The following is an 18349-nucleotide window of genomic DNA, read 5'->3' on the forward strand; positions in this document are numbered from 1 at the left end:
CTGTCACCCAGGCTGGAGTGCAGTGGCACGATCTCGGCTCAGTGCAACCTCCGCCTCCCAGGTTCAAGTGATTCTCCTGTCTCAGCCTCCTGAGTAGCTGGGACTACAGGCACATGCCACCATGCCCAGCTAATTTTTGTACATTTTAGTAGAGACAGGGTTTCATCATGTTGGTAAGGCTGGTCTTGAACTCCTGACTTTGTGATCTGCCCACCTTGGCCTCCCAAAGTGTTGGGATTACAGGTGTGAGCCAGCATCTCTGGCCTCTGGGATATGTTCTTAAAGAAAGTGGGCAAATCTCTCATCTCTTTTTCTTCTCCTGCCCTTTTCCATTCTCTTCAGCACACGCACGTGGTGGTGAGCCAACCTGGATCATGCATACATTGGCAGTAACCTAGGGATGGCAGGCCAAGGCAAAAGTAACCTAGGCCACTTGTATAACCTATGGAGCAGCACCTCCATACAAGCACTAACTGTCTACCTTTGTACTATAATTTATGAGAAAAGAAAAAAGTTCATATTATTTGTCTTAGTTTTTTATTGCTGTGTAACAAACAGTGGTTTTAAAAAGTACCCATTCATTAGCTCAGTTTTGTACTTCAGAAGTCTAGGTATGGTGTAACTGGCTTCTCTGCTCAGGGTCTCATAAAGCAAAAATCGAAGTGTGAGCTAGGGTGTATTCTCATCTGGAGGTTGGAGGCCTCTTACCAAAAGCTTACGGTTGTGGCAGAATTAAGTTTTGTAATTGCAGGACTGAGGTCCCCATTTCCTTGCTGGTCGTTAGCCAGGGACCACAGTCAGTTCCCAGAGCCCACCCACATTTCTTGCCATGTGGCCCTTTCTATCTTCAAAGCCAGCAAGAAAACTCTTCCACTTGCTGACTTCCCTCTCATGCTTCAAATCTCTTCCAGAAGAGCCCTGTCTCTTTTCATAAGGACTCGCGTGATTAGGTGAGGTTTATTCCAGACAATCTCTCTTTCTTAAAAATCATCTGTACCATGCAATACAATATAACCCAATTGTGAAAGTAAAATTCATCATATTCATTGTCCTGGAAATTATGTAGGGTATATACAACAGAAGGTAACAAGATTGGGGGCCATCCTAGAATTCTGCCTACCACACTATTTAAGCTCTGGTTTCAGGTATCTGCTGCTTTAAAAATGGTTTTTGATAAATATAAAAATTTACTAAATTTACTTTTTTTAATTGTGGTAAAATACAGATAAAACTTGCCATTTTAACACATTTTAAGTGTATGGTTCAATGTTAGGTACATTTACATTGTTGTGCAACTATCACCACTATCCAACTCCAGAACTTTTTTTTTTTTTTTTTTGAGACAGTCTTGCTCTGTCGCCCAGGCTGGAGTGCAGTGGTACAATCTCGCTCACTGCAAGCTCGCCTCCCAGGTTCACACCATTCTCCTGCCTCAGCCTCCCGAGTAGCTGGGACTACAGGCGCCCGCCACCATGCCCGGCTAATTTTTTTGTACTTTTAGTAGAGACGGGGTTTCACCGTGTTAGCCAGGATGGTCTCGATTTCCTGACCTCGTGATCCGCCTGTCTTGGCCTCCCAAAGTGCTGGGATTACAGGAGTGAGCCACCACTCCCAGCCTCCAGAACAGTTTTCATCTTCCAAAACTAAAATTCTGTACCCATTAAATAATAACTCCCAACTCTTCTCTCCCTCTAGTCCCTAGCAACCACTATTCTATTTTTTGTCTCTATGAATTTGACTATTTTGGATGCCTCACGTAAGTGGAATCATGCAATATTTATCTTTTTGTGACTGATTTATTTATCTCACTTAACTGCTACATACTTTTGAAATTAATATTAATACACATCAAAAAACACTGCTGTGTGCAGTGCCTCATGCCTGTAATCCTAGCACTTTGGGAGGCCAAGGCAGGAGAATCACTTGAGGCCAGGAGTTCAAGACCAGCCTGGTCAACATAGCGAGACCCTGTCTTTACTTAAAAAAGAAAAAAAAGACTGAGAAGGAAGTGCTAGTGTGGTAGGAAAAAAAAAAAAAACAAAAAACCAGGAGAATACATAAACTGTAGAAGGGCAATCAAGAGAGCAGTGTCCAAGAAGGAGGAAATAATAAGCTGGGTTAAATATACTGGGTCGAATGCTGCTGGTTCAAATAATACACTGAGGTCAAGTATGATGACAAGTGAGAACTGACCACTCATTCTGGCCACACAGAGGTTACTGGTGACCTTGATAAGAGTGTAACAATCATTCAATCTAGAAGTAGTAGCAGTATATGATCACAATAGTTACTACTGTTATGGATTATTTTCCCATAGTATGAGACTTTTGGAGTCAAGCTGAGTGAAATAAAACTGTGCCCAAATGTGATCTCTTTGGTGTCAGTTTCCAAGTAATTTCATGATGAAATGGAACTAAAAAAATATTTTGAGGAAAAACACAGGTAGTAGAAAAAGTAAGAGATTCCCTATATGTTGTATGTAACTATCTACTGAGACCATTTACTGAATTAACAAATATTTATTGAGTGCCTACATAGTGCCAGGAATAAATTTTATTATAACTGAATGTTTCCTTAATTATTCATATATAAAAAGTTAAAAATGTTTAGATATTAAAAAATTTGCAATGGTCCATAAAGATAGTATGTCTATTGGGTTAATCTCAACCTAAGCAAATAAGTAATGAAGCTAATGCCGATCGTGGCCTTTAGAAAATTTGATTCTAATAAAAATCTGATCATAGCATTCTAAGAAGAAGCAAATGTCTGAGAAATCAAGAGCAGATAGCAAAACCTTTCTTCTACAGAAAAATAGGCTTCTAAATTTCTATTACCTAGAATATAACAACTATTTTTACATAAAAATAACTGACCACAGAATGATCATTTAATTTATAAAACCAACCAACTTCCCCCCTCATAAAAAACACGTTACTATTTTATTTTACTTACACACATTTATTTTATAATTGGTATTAGATATTCAAAAGGCAGCTTTTAAAATCAAACTAAATGGAAGCTGCCTTAGATACATAGTTCTTAGGAATTAGCTTAAAATCTGCTTAAAATGAAAATCTTCTCTAGTTCTTTTGACTGTAAATTTTTGACTCTTGTAAAACATCCAAATTCATTTTTCTTGTCTTTAAAATTATCTCATCTTTCCTTTTTTCCCTGTTCCAAGTCAATTTGCTTCTCTAGCCTCCTCATTTCCTAGCTGTTATCTACTTTAAGTAAGTGGCTTTCTTCCTAAAAGGGAAAACAGGAAGAGAGAATGGTACACAAAATAAACATTTTATATTCATATTTCTATCTATGTAATAAAATGGCATTTTGTGAGGCCAGCTCAAAAGAAGGCTTAGATCCTTTTACGTCCATTTTAGTCACTAAACAATATCAAAAGTGCCAGAATGCAAGAGGTTTGTGAACATTTATTCAAAAGCTAACATAAGATATTTCACACACTCATCTTTCTGGATCTTAATTTCCTTTTGTCATCAGTCATTAAAAATTTTTTTAATCAAGATTTTTGTTGCTTATTTTAATAGCACTCACTAAACTGGCTTAGATTTTATACTTCCAAGAGAATAAATATAACAGTGATATTTTATTTATTAGGAACATGAAGAACTGATGACAATTAATTTCCCTATATTTTCCTTTCGAACATAAATATTGCGATTTTCTCTTAAATAAGTCTTATATAACACACTTTCTCTTAAAAAGTTACATTTAATAGCTCTCTGGGACAGCCTGGGACTATTACACAATGTGCTCAGAATGAATCACTGTCATTCACTTAAATTGAAATGGGCTGAACTTATGAATGGATGATCTGTTATAATTCATTTTTACAAACATGACTCATCAATATTTCAAAGCTAGTATTTTGAGCGACTCTAATTAAACTGATGTTTTCATATTAAAAAGGAAAGTATAAAGAGCAAATTTTTAAATACAATCATGATTTCCACCAGTATGAAAAATAGTTACCTATGCTTTAAAGAATTTTCTAACGGAAGTTAAGGTTATTTAAGTAATGTATAAAGGACAAACTTCTCCATGGTTTAGTTTGCTAATTATGAAAAAAGTGAATAGTCACATGGGAATAAAAATCTACTACATGTGGTTTTGACTTGAGTTACTTATACTTTCAGTAGAACTTAGTCTGATTTGCTGTAATGCAAAGTCAGTGGGCAAAAGATAACCGGTGATCTTGTAAAAAATTATTATAATATCAATCTCCATAATATTAAAATATTTTTAAGACATGGTATGTAATTAGTATAGTTATGAATATGTAACTATTTGAGAGCTGACAGAAATTTGTAGAATCTAAATTGCCCTAGCCCTTCCTCATTTCAGTATGTGCACAACACGGGCCAGAATTTAAGTAAACTACTTAGGGCTATAAATTAATAGCACTTTAGACTTGTGATGAACCTTAAAAGGCATGAACAATTCCCTCAAAAGAAATAAACCATCTTCTATAACACTACCATCAAGTGAAGAGCCAGCAGATACATTACCACCTACAAAGATGGATGGGAGAGGCTGGGTGCAGTGGCTCATGCCTGTAATTTCAGAACTTTGGGAGGCCAAGGTGGGTGGATCACCTGAGATCAGGAGTTCAAGACCAGCATGGCCAACACGGTGAAACCCTGTCTCTACAAAAATACAAAAATTAGCCGGGCATGATGGCAAGTGCCTGTAATCCCAGCTACTTGGGAGGTTGAGGCAGGAGAATCACTTGAACTTACGAGGCGGAGGCTGCAGTGAGCTGAGATTGGGCCATTGCACTCCAGCCTGGGTGACAGAGTAAGACTCCATCTCAAGGCGGGGAAAAAAAAAGGATGGATGGGAAACTGATCACTCTTAACCCTCCTTTGACATCTCCATTTATTACAAAGTTCTTCTTCATGCCAAGCTAAACTCTGTTTTCTTTTAACTCCCACCCATTGGTTCTAGAACCCAGGTCAATTTACTCCCAGACCTGCGCTTTTAACAATGCACCATTAATTGTCACATAGTCTGTTACTTCTTTAAAGTTTTATTGTGATTATAGGAAGAAATGATGTATGTGTAGTATCTCATGCCTACTGTTACAGTAACTGCAGCAAAAGTTGTAGTGACTATGATATACAAAACAACAGACACAACTTCTGATAAATTTCAGAGGTATTTCTAATATCAAAGCCCTGAAGTATCAAGAGTCATGAGGCTGAGGTGTCTCAGAGATTCCAGGATATCAGAGCAGGTTACTAGGAGTCTTACTTGCACGAGGACTCTGCATTCCTCTCTCTTCCCCAACAAAGACATCCTGAGAGAACAGGGCTTTGCTTATGTTCAAAAAGCCCTGTAATGGCAGGAAGAATCAGGATCAGGTACTTGAGGAAATGAGGTGAGAGCAAAAAGCAATGAACAGCAGCAGCAATGAAGAAGAAAAGTGGGATAGAGGAGTTGACAATAACTGCTCCAGAAGCACCAGGCTGGTTACTTCTTGAATGACGGGAGAGTAGAAACAAGAAAGGATAAATAAAACCCTAGTGGCAGAAAAAGCCATATGAGCAACAATGAGGAGAAAACACCAATAACTCCTGAGAAGCTAGTCTGAGCCACTTGAAATCAAAAGGCTAGCAATAGGACTTCTAGGTGGAACCTGATCATACTAACTATATTAGGTGAAGAGGTTCACAATCAACACACTCTAGTACTGTTAATTAGGTTCTTGTCTTCCCTAAGTAGCGTGAGGTATGAGAAAACGAAGGTGATACCTCTCAGAAAACTTGAATTCACATTGATACTTTTTCTACACAAAGAGTCAAATCATAAGAAAATAAGCATAAACCCAGAATTTTTGGTCAAATGATCATCACCCAGGTGATATCTGTGGCTCACCATTTACATATTTAAATCAATATTTTCATATAATTGTATAATCTTAAATGGTGCTCACACTGAAGACTCTGAGGCACTAAAATATCCCCAAGTATGAGAAGTATATTTTTGGTATATAACAGTTGCCAAGGCACGCAAGTACTGTACACAAAAATATTTTAGCAGTTCATTTTCACATATTGACAGAATACCCATAAGCAAAAGGCATTATTTTAGCATAGATGATAAGAGATGAAAGAGGCAATTTCTGTTGTTAAACAAAATGGAAGATAATATTCCACTTAAGGTTTTTGTACCAAAATAAAGACAGCATTATTGTTCTTGCCCCTATAAGATTCAGAATGTAGTGGAAATTTCTCTCTCAAGTATTTATTTCATCGGTAGTGGGTATTAATAAATTAACTAGTTGGTATACTATTTATAGGTCTACTATGAGCAATAACCATTCACTAGCTCAATTACTTTATAAAATGTGCCTGTGCACATATAGACTTGTTAAATTTAAGACTCTCATTTAGAGTCCTCATTCCCAGAATTAACTAAAGAGAACTCAGTTTAATAAACAGATTATTCTGGAATCAAAGCGTCTTTAGTTACAATAACTGCTGGAATTCACCTAATCAAAATTATCTTTCTATGCTGGAATTAACTTTTATAATATCATCCAACCAGGGAATGAACACATATAAAGGTGGGACGCTGGTATAAGAAACAATTCCATTTTTATACAGCCATAGCTGTTCTTCCCTGTGTCAAAATCTGCTTCCTTAGCCAGCCATGGTGGTGAATGAGCCTGTAATCCCAGCACTTTGTGAGGCCGAGGTGGGCAGATCACCAGGTCAAGAGCTCAAGACCAGCCTGGCCAATATGATAAAACCCCATTTCTACTAAAAATACAAAAATTAGCTGGGTGTGGTGGTACACACCTGTAGTTCCAGCTACTCGGGAGGCTGAGGCAGAACAATCGTTTGAACCCAGAAGGTGGAGGTTGCAGTGAGCCGAGATTGCACCAATGCACTCCAGCCTGGGTCGCAGAGTGAGACGTCATCTCAAAAAAAAAAAAAAAAAAAAATCTGCTTCTTTATAACTCACCTGTTTATGTCTAAATTCTGCCCTCTAAGGTGCAGAGATCAATGTATTTCAAGTCGCTGCCCTCTTTTCTAGGTTAAGCATCCTTCACGCATTTCTATAGTGTTTTATAAGGATGATTTCATGCTTCTATGATCTCCTGGCTATCTTCCTTGGGACAATCCCAGTTTGTCAATACTTCTTTTAAACAAGTTAAAAGGATACCATCTAACCAGCATATACCACCATCTGTTTTGAACTTGCATTTGTATTTTTGCAGTCCAAGATTTCATTTGTTTTCCCTTTTGCAAATGGGATTCAACAGATGACTCATATTTAGTTCTAGTTCTGCTAAAATAAGCAAGTTCTATTCATAAAGTTGTCTTCTCTTGCACTGCAGTGGACACTTTTATTTGTTTTAGTGCATAGAATCTGAAGCCCCTTTGTGTGTTTGAGGAGTCTCCTTGGTGTGAGATAAAGACCATCACTCCTACAGGTGCTGATAATTTGGCAGGCAGTGGTGGGTGGCTACACAATTCCTGTTGCAGAAGTGGCATCTGTACTAGAAGCAAGTAATATTGAGTTCTTAGTGGAGGAGGGGAAGGGGTACAATCATGGCATTGCTGATGACTTCCTAATTAGACCACCTCTGTGTGGATGCCCTTTTTACCCTAGTTGGACTCTGATTCCTCACTGTAATATATCCCCAGACTGTGCACTGTCTGACCATGCTGGGGCTCCTACAACCCAAGTCAGGGTACCCCTCCACACAGATGGCCTCCTCACTCTTGTTTGAGCTCTGATTCCCCATGCTGGATCACTGCATTGCATCAGTGACTGCCTCATCCTGCTCAATTTCTTACATGCCACACTACATGCCTTCCTGACGATATCCTCCTCAGCCTTATACTCTGACTCCCTATACCAAGCTGCCTTCTTGTATGAATTCCCTCTTCACTCTGCTTGGGCTCTAACTCCCTATACTTGGCTATTCTCTGATGTGATATGGTCCTTCTCAATTAGGGCTCTGACATCCCACTCTGGGGAACTGCAGCTCACCTCTCCCACTCCCACTAGTGCATTGCCTATATTGTTCTGCCTCACCTAAGAGCTTCAGGACCGAGCTATTAGGAAGGAAAAGGAACGAGGACAGAAGGAGTCTCAATATAATCTTAAACTCTTTTGTGTTTTATACACAAGACTAAGTTTCAAAAAAGGAGCCCCAACTAATACACACTATACAGTACCTATGTTTTTAAAATCAAAATGTAGAACTTTATATTTACTCCTATTAAATTTTATCCTATTGGGTTTTTTTGCTTTTGTTTTTGAGATGGAGTCTTACTCTGTCACCCAGGCTGGAGTGCAGTGGCAGGATCTCAGATCACTGCAACCTCCGCTTCCCGGGTTCAAGTGATTCTCCTGCCTCTGTCTCCCAAATATCTGGGATTACAGGTGTGTGCCACCACACCCAGCGAATTCTTTTATTTTTAATACAGACAGGGTTTCATCATGTTGGTCAGATTGGTCTCGAACTCCTGACTACAGGTGATCCGCCCACCTCAGCTTCCCAAAGTGCTGGAGTTACAGGTGTGAGCCACCATGCTGGGCCTATCCTATTATTTTTGACCTATCATTTCAATATGTTCTGATTTTCTTGAGTTTGACATTTATTAACGTTAGCAACTTTCTGACACTTAAACATTTCATAAACATGCTGTTTATTTTTGTTAAAAACAAATAAAAGTTATTGATTTAAAATGCTCAAAAGAAAGCCCTAGAGAACAAAATCCTGAGTAGCACAACATGAGACAAAGTTGCAGACTGGTAACGGTCTGATGATCAAATTTTATTTCATCTTCCCATAAAGGTACATAAGAGTCTGACAAATAAGCTTGAGAAAATAAAGAGTGCTTATTCATTTTTGTCCCTCACTGAATACTGAATAAGTGAATGGATGAAGAATATAAGGTCTTTGTTTTTGTAGAAGCCATGTTGCAGAAAAATTATAATGTAGATGTGGCTAATCCATGATCAATGTAATTAGAGACTGTATATCTGATGTAGGTCTTGGGTTCTATGGTTCCACAGATATAAGTAATATATCCCAAAAGGTATGGCCTAATAATAATCTTCTCTATGACAAAATTATGTTCTAAGTCCCACATAATATGTATACACACAGACACACACTATTTACATAAATAAGTGTAAACACAATATATACTGAATATAATCTGACTGATATAATAGTAAGTGGCAAAGTTTGAACTCAAACCCAAGTACCCTTCTGCTTAACTATTGCCCTATTAGATTAAAAGTATTAAATAATCACCAATATGTTTGCTTGTCTTTCTAAAACATAATATTTGAAGGAGCCAGAGCATATAAAAATTATTCAAGCATAGCTGTCTGTATATTTTTTGCTTTTCATAATTTTCTCTCTTACATGTAGTGGTAGGGAATCACACCAAAGTAGAAGTGCCATAACAATGCAAAACCTCCAGATAGTTAATAAATTCTTACTCATTAGCCCATTTATTCATTTTGAGGTATCACAGAAGAGAAAAAGTCATACCTGCCTCTCATAAGGAGGGTTTTTAGCTACAACTGTTGTCTATAACAGATCTACTTGCTTGACACATATAAATGCTCAAAAAACATCCGTTTTTTTTTCTCTTCTTCACTCACCTTAAACATTTATTGAGAGTCTCTATGTGCTGGGTGCTATGCAAAGCATCAGGGTTACAAACATGTAAAAATATCTGCCTTCAATTATTTCTGTATGTGTATCTACAGCTAAAAGAGGAGACAAACTAAAGCAAGGGCTTCACAGAACAGATGATATCTAAAGGAGGAACCAATTTGTCATCAGGAGAGCTAGCTCTACACAGGATTCTTAAGTGTTTACCACATATTCTCTATGAAATATGCTTCTATGACCTTCCTAGTAACCCAAACTTAGAAACCTTGCCTAATTTCCTATTTTTCATAACTCTTCACAAAATAAAACTAAGAAGGGCAGTCTTTAGCACATGCTACAAATATCTGTTAATATAAAACCTAAAATTTTGCCCATTCAATAATTTTTTTACATTTCTACATACCAGTTACTAGGCAAAAATACTTAATTTTCACAGTATCTCTCATCATATAAGATAATCTGTTGACATGCGGTCAAAGCACTTCACTATGAAAACATAAGAACAAGTTAGAAAGTTTCAAAATACCTCTCAATAGAAAAAACCTGAGACAGACTCAAGATAGTATTCATTTCAAAAGTAATCAAGAATTTAAGTTAAAACCAGTGAATAGTGGTTAAAGAAGGGGAAAAAAATGAGGTATGGGTTCAAATCAGGAAATACAAACAGATCTAACCAATGACCAGAATGGAAAAGCAGCAAAACAAAAGACTACACTTTTAGATATTTAAGAGTGGTGCCTTAACCAAAAGGACATGAAATAAGGTACAGAACTAAGGGAAGACAGACATCAAATTCTGAAGAGGACTCAGAAAAAATGGTATGGGACAACAGAAAATGATCAAATCAAAACAACAATGTAGATATTTTTAATTCTTTTCATTAAAAATATGAAAACTGTATTTTGTGAAACAAATATTGAGCCAGGTGCAATTGTCCATGTCTGTAATCACAGCGCTTTGGGAGGCTGAGACGGCAGGATTGCTTGAGCCCAGGAGTTTGAGAGTATCCTGGGCAACACAGTGAGACATCAACTCTATAAAAAATTAGCCAAGCATGGTGGCACACACCTGCAATCCTAACTGCTCAGAAGGCTAAGGCAGGAGGATCACCTAGGCCCTGGAGTATGGGAGTATGAGGCTGCAATGAGCTATGGTTGTGCCACTCCACTCCAGCCTGGGTGACAGAGAGACCCTGTCTCTTAAAATAAAAACAAAAAACAAATAAATGTGGAAAAGTCCTTGTTTCTGGCCCACAGTGATTCTTCCCCACCCTCCACCTTTTTTTTTCCTTTTTTTAGGGTGAAGGGAAGAGAGAGAAGTTCAGGAGTGTATTTGAAAGATTACATGTTATTATTTTATTGAACATTTCTAGATGATGTTTGTAGTAGGAAGACTTTTGGTTCAACAGGTACCACATATTTATACAACAATTCCATATTTTATTGCAATTTAGCAATTCCAATCTCTTTGTGGTTATTCAAATAAGTCAAGTCATTCTTTCTTTCTGTTGCTTTTGAACACTTTTTCCCTCTATCTAAAGTACCTTGAGACCCTTTGTCCATCTGGCCAACTGCCACTGTTCTTCGAGAAGCCTCATGTGTCACTTTCTCCTGGAATAAATTTTTCTTTACATGCCACTGAATGTAATTAGTAACCCTCCTTCTATGCTCCCGTAACACCCCATGTATATCTCTTTTTATACTATAACTGTTAATTTTTCCTTTTTTTCCCCTATGACACTGTTCTTGAATGTCAGGAACTTAGTTTTAGCTTTTCTTTGAATGTCCAGCAACTAGCACAGTATACCTCAGCAGATACTTAGAAAATTCATACAAAAAAATAATTAGCAATTTGTCTTTCCAGAATGTATGCTACATAGTAGAAAAAGTACTATATTGAACTCTGCCCATGACTAGCTGTAACTCACAAAATCTAAGCCTCCAATAAAATAAGGTAATTATTTAGATCTCTAAAGTTCTCTGTGATTCTCAACCTAGTTTTCATTTCTATATATTCTGAACAAGTAATAAAACTACTTTTAAAAGAATGATCTTTAATTCAAATGCTTATTAATTTACACAGCTCTTATCTCAATTTGTTAGGTTTTAATACAGAGATTTTAATGGTATAGTGGCCGTCAGAGGACAGCTTTCCTAACTTGACGGCTTTAGGGCTATAATGATCTATGTTTCTCTCAGCTTCACTGGTATATGATTTCTTTCCCTTAAGAATTTCTCTTTCTCCTTGTTATTCATAATCTCACTTTTTACCTAGATCCAGAGCTAGTCCATGAAGGGGCTTGCCATATGACAGAAACTAGTGATAGCAAAGTGGAAGAAAATGAACTCCAGAAGTTTTCTTGTCTTCTCTTGCTCAGAGTGAAGGCATATTGATTTTACAAAGACTTGACTTCAACTCCAGTTCCCTTGTTCACTACTATATTCCTTCTACCCATATTCCATCTTATAGTTTTGAACAGTCAAAAACACAAAGAGGGGAGGGCCTTCTTATTTTCTGTCTGGTTCCCTTTATTCTTTTCTGTGTTTTTAAAACCTCTACCTAATAATTTTAAAACAGTCTCCAATCTTACAATCTGTCATATGGAGAAAGGAATCTGCTTCCCACTGAAGCAGAGAAATGTGTCCCTGCCTAAAAATATCTTCCCATGGTGGTTAGTTCCTATAACTAAGATACTATTAGTATTATAGGCACATTATAAATTAGATAGGTGTTTTTGGTCCTGAACAAAGGTGTCACTGCCACATATAAAATCAATTTAATTGATTTACAGAGGTGGGGTTTAGAGATTGCAGTTACAAATTAACTTTTGAAATATAAGCTACTTATAATTCAGGGTCTGGTTATCCAATCATAAATAACAGTTTTTGTATTCTGAGTCACATTAAAACAGTAATGAGTATCTTCCTCTGCAAATGTGTTAGAAAAGATCAATGCTGTATTAGTTAAAATGTGTCCACAATAAACAATATCTATTGAAAACAACTTGAAAAGCAATGTACAAATAAACCTAGATGTGTGCTGTATTAGAAACTGTACCTCTATGAGGTACACAGAATACAATTATTTTCATAAAAACATAACTGGCAAGTAAAGACAGGCAATGTTTATCACACTGCTTATAAATTACACTGCCTGGTATATTTAAGTCTATAATATGTGAACTCTTCCTATTTGTGAAATTGTCATAACTGCTGCACAAATTATTTAAATTAACTTAGAGAAATTTTTTTAAAAATTTTACTTTAAGTTCTGGGATACATGTGCACAACATGCAGGTTTGTTACATGGGTAAACGTGTGCCATGGTGATCTGCTGCACCCATCAACCCATTATCTAGGTTTTAAGTCCTGCATACTTTAGGTATTTGTCCTAATGCTCTCCCTCCCCCTGGCCCCTACCCTCCGACAGGCCCCAGTGTGTGAGGTTCCCCTCCCTGTGTCCGTGTGTTCAACTTAGAGAGAAATTTTTAACTCTCAGATATATAAGGTTTAAATATCAGGCTAAAAGTTTTAATTTTAATTACTGAGCTAATTACTTCTCTGAAAAGAGTTAGGTCTATTTCTTCTTTGATTAAACAGATTGGACAGCCTAGGTAAAACGGGGGAAAGACAGGAGGTTTGCCTGGGCTAGACAGTCTTGTTTTACACCAGTTGTCTTGAAGAAAGTGTTAGAGTCCTTTTACTCTATTCCAGTTTGAAAGATGACAAAGTATACAGACACCTCACCTCTAACGCTCTTTTTAAATTTAATTTTATTTTGAGACAGGGTCTCGCTTTGTTGCCCAGGCTGGAGTGCACTGGTATGACCATAGCTCACTGCAGCTTCAAATTCTTAGGCTACAGCAATCCTCCAACCTTATCTCTTGCATAGTTAGGACAGCAGGCATGCGCCACTATGCCTGACTAAGTTTTAAATTTTTTGTAGAGACAGGGTCTTGTTATGCTGCCCAGTCTGGTCTCGTATTCCCAGTCTTAAGAGGTCCTCCTGCCTTATTCTCTCAAAGCACTGGGATTACAGGTGTGACCCACTGCACTTCTTCCTTTTTTAAACTAAAGCAATAACTATCAGTTAAGTACCCAATATACAGAAAGCCAAGAACTGAAGGGGATACAAAGAAATGTAAGAAATGGTATGTGTCCCCAAAGCGCTTAGACTTCAGTTGGCGAGACTGAATAAAAATTTTATGTTAAACAATACAAAATTTAAATAACTTTAAAAATACAACTAGAAGAAATATTACAAGATGGTGTAGTTATTTGGTAAATGAATGGTGCAATAATTGGTATGATAGGGTTTCACAGGTGATGGGGATCACTTCCTATTAACAATAACACTACAGCACTCACCATCACTTACTGAGTGCCTTACATGTCCCAGGCTGGTTTAAAGTACATTACATGCATATCAGGAACCCTCACAATTATCCTATAAGGTGTACTATTATTGACAGGAATGAGAATTTTACTGATGAGAAATGTACTTACAGAGGGCTGGGTACAGAGGCTCATGTCTGTAATCCTAGCACTTTGGGAGGCTGAGGTGGGTGGGTCACCTGAGGTCAGGAGTTCAAGACCAGCCTGGCCAACATGATGAAACCCCATCTCTACTAAAAGTACAAAAATTAGCCTGGTGTGGTGGCAGGCGCCTGTAATTCCAGTCACTTGGGAGGCTGAGGCAGGAGAATCGCTTGAACCCAGGAGGCGGAGGTTGCAATGAGCCAAGATTGAGCCACTGCACTCCATCCAGCCTGGGTGACAGAGTGAGACTCTGTCTCAAAAACAAAAAAAACAAAAAAAAAAACAGTACTTACAGAGGTTAAGTAACATGTACAAGGTCATGTAGCTAGTAAAACAGCAGAGCTGGGATTTAATCCTAGGTTCTCTCTCTTTAATTCCAAAGCCAGTCACCTTTTTATTGTTCTCAAATTCACACAGGAAGACGATTCTCAATTGGAGTCCATTTTGTCTCTCAGGGAATATGTGGGGATATCCAGACTTTTCTATTTCTCATAAATGAAAGAGTGAGGGTGAGTGGCTAGTAGGCAGAGGCTAGGAATTGAACTAAACATCCTACAATTCACACAACAGTCCCCTTGACCAAAGAACTGCCTGACCCAAAAGTCAACAGTACTGAGGAAATGTTCACTAAACAAAGACTTTCCAAAAAACCTGTTAAAGGTGAGACTGGAGCTCAGTCTTGAAGCACAGGTAGGATCTGAATTGGGGGCGCGGGGGGCAGTGGTGATAAGGGTGAATTCTAGATAAGGGAAACAGAACACATAGCACAAGATAGCTTCAAAAGACAGTGAATAAGCCTCTTAGAAAAACTGAAGAAAAGCAATTTGAAGGGGAAGTGGGAACAAGACTAAAAAGCTGAAATGATCTTTTTGAAAAACGAAGACACCTGGACTAGATTTGATAAAGATTTCTGAACAGGGAAGAGACATGAACAATATATCAAGAATGATCAAAATAATCGGGAAACCAGGGCAAAGAGATTAGTTAGAATGATACTGTAATACTTAAATGCTAAGATATCAAGAGTTTATGCTTTTGTGTGGTGGTAGTGAGAAAGAAGGAAGAAACCATAGGCATACACACTACTATGTATCATAAATTTTTGTGGTTTTTTGGTCTCAAATGATTATTCTCAATTACCATTCTTACCTGTAATGCACTGAAACTGTCCATCTTCTCTTCTTATTGTAAATGCTTCTCCCGGGTTAACTTGTACCAGAATAACCTTAAAAATGAGAGGAAGAAGTATTAATCAAAACAAAAAAAAAAGCAAATCAGAACATAAAAGTAGTAACAGAGCAGATGTGAGCTATTTAACCTTATGAAACTGGGAAGGAAAATGGGGATTACACATTTAAGATGCTGGTTTGCTAAAAAAATATTACATCACTTTTCTGGAGGTTAGACTTAAGCCAAAAGTAAAGGGAATAAAAAAAGAAGAAAGTGACGCACTTTCATTGGAAAGAAAAGTCAATAAACTTCACTCTGAAACAAAGATGGAGTCAAACTACAGAATATTTAGATCATCTAAGCGAGTTTATCAGTTGCTAAGTATCATGTTTTTCTAAAGACAAAATATAAACTGATAGGTAGAGCATGAGTTGATCATATCTGAATTAGTATCACATCTTAAGTTATATCCAAGAATGTGTTAAATGTATTCCACCATTTTAAGTAGTCTTCTTTTTATGATAAGGGTAATACATACCAATTTTACAACATTTGAAAAACAGAGAAAAAAACAGAAACCTGGAGAAAAAAAACTAAAGTCCTGCTATCCTAAGATACACATTGTTAACATTCTGATAAACTTATTAGTCTTATTCTGCACAGGATTAATTCCCCCCTAAATTCTAGACCTAAGATATTCAATTCTCAATCCTTTTTAAAGTTCAATATTATTCAAAAAAGACTTTGAAGTTATTATTGAAAATATTCCATCAAAAGATTACACCATAAACGACTGAACCATTCCCCTAACTCAAGGAATTTAGGTAGTTTTCAATTTTACCATTATTGTGAACAATGCTGAAGTGAGCGTTTTGGTATGTAGTTTTCACCTCTCTACAGCTAGTATTGTTTCCTTGTGATAGATTCCCAAACACGGAATTTCGGTGCTTGTTGCTAAACTACCTTTTAAAAGGGTTTTACTACTTCACGAGGTAACTCAGGAATGGAAAACCAAACATCATGTGTTCTCACTCATAAATGGGAGCTAGCTAAGCTATGACGATGCAAAGGCATAAGAATGACATAATGGACTTTGGGGATGGGGAGAGGGGAGTGTGAAGGATAAAGGACTACAAATTGGGTACAGTGTATACTGCTCAGATGATGGGTGCACCCAAATCTCAGAAATCATCACTAAAGAACTTATTCATGTAATCAAACACCACCTGTTCCCCAAAAACCTATGGAAATAAAAAGTAACAGAGTTTTATAATACTACTTCGAATGCCTTCTGACAGTCTATGAGAACACCCTTCTACTACATTGTTTGCAACCCTGAAAATTACAGTTTTAAAATCTTTGCTGCCTTGATAGATGAAAATAGGATATTAAAATATGAGTATCCCTTATCCAAAATGCTTGGACCAAAAATGTTTCCGATTTTGGATTTTTTTTTATTAAGGAGTGTGTGTGTGTGTGTGTGTGTATACATATATATATCAAATCAGATATTTTGGGGATAAGACCCAAGTCTAAACACAAAAATCATTTATGTTTCATATATACCTGATACACATAGCATGAAGGTAATTTCATACAATATTTTAAATAATTTTTTGCATAAAACAAAGTTTTGACTGTGTTTTGATTGCAACCTGTCATATGACCTGTCACATGAGGTTGGGTGTGGAATTCTCCACTTGTGGCATCATGTTGCTGCTCAGAAAGTTTCCGATTTTGGAGTATTTTGGTTCATCAGATTAGGGATGCTGAACCTGTACTACTGTTTTAATTTACACTTCTTTGTTATGTCTAAGTTTGTTACTAGCTCTTTTGTAAATTACCTGCATGTGTAATCTTGTCTCTTAATCTTTTGGGTTTTTAAGTGTTTTTAATGATTTGTATGAACCCATAATAATATTGTACTATAATATGTTGCAAATATTTTTCTTTTTGTTTTCTCCCTTTTACTTTCTTGTAGCCAATGTTATTTTATTGTTTTCCTTTGTGTTATCTTCTAGTGCTTCTATATTTAACTTCACCTACAGCTGTGCTGTCCAATGATAACCAAGAGTCATGTGGCTATCAAGTACCTGAAATGTAGGTAGTTTGTATGGAGATGTGCTCTAAGTGTGAAATAAACACTGGATTTCAAAGGCTAAGTACATCTAGCCAGAGAAATTAAGCAAGAGGCAGAAATAAAGAGCATCCAAAGAAGAAAAGAAGTCAAATTATCCTTGTTTGCAGACAACATGATCGTATTATACTTAGAAAAACCTAAAGACTCCACCAAAATACTCTTAGAACTGATAAATTTAGTAAAGGTGTAGGGCACAAAATCAACATACAAAAATCAGCAGTATTAGCTGGGCATGGTGGCTTATGCCTGTAATCACAATACTTTGGGAGGCTGAGGTGGGAGAATTGCTTGAACCCAGGAGATTGAGACTAGCTTGGGCAATATAGCAAGACCCCACCTGCAATTAAAAAATAATTACTATTTTTAAAACTCAGTAGTGTTTCTACACATGAACAACAATCAATATGAAAAAGAAATCAAGAAGGCAACCTAATTTATAATAGCTACAAAAAAACAAAACAAAACAAAACAAAACCTAGGAATACATTTAACCTAAGAAGTGAAAGATCTCTACCAGGCAAACTATAAAACTATAAAACGGCATGGTGCTAGAATAAAAACAGACATAGAGATCAATAGAACAGAACACAGAACCTAGAAATAAATCTATGCACTTACAGCCAACTCATTCTTTTTTTAACTTTTTAACTCTTACTTTTTTCTATCTTTTCACTTAGCCTTGACATGAAACTCAATAACCAATTCATTTTCATCAAAGGAATCAAGAACATATAGTGGGGAAAGAACAGTCTTTTCAGTAAATAGTGCTCAGAAAACTGGTTTTCTATTAGGCAGAAGAATGAAACCAGAGTCCCGTATTTCAACATATACAAA

The 18349-nt window shown here is 36.9% G+C and overlaps 1 protein-coding gene across 2 annotated transcripts in view; it reads right to left on the bottom strand.

Annotated features, from left to right (window-relative positions):
- Window positions 1–18349, bottom strand: part of FNDC3A (fibronectin type III domain containing 3A) — a 227413-nt gene that overhangs the window by 120747 nt on the left and 88317 nt on the right. For both annotated transcript variants that reach the window (XM_011998601.1, XM_011998603.1), the window contains exon 3: window positions 15355–15430. In XM_011998601.1, the coding sequence (XP_011853991.1) occupies window positions 15355–15430 (76 nt within the window). The remainder of the gene's footprint in view (window positions 1–15354; window positions 15431–18349) is intronic.

Source organism: Mandrillus leucophaeus, unplaced genomic scaffold (genome assembly GCF_000951045.1).
Source record: "Mandrillus leucophaeus isolate KB7577 unplaced genomic scaffold, Mleu.le_1.0 Scaffold577, whole genome shotgun sequence".
NCBI lineage: Eukaryota > Metazoa > Chordata > Mammalia > Primates > Cercopithecidae > Mandrillus > Mandrillus leucophaeus.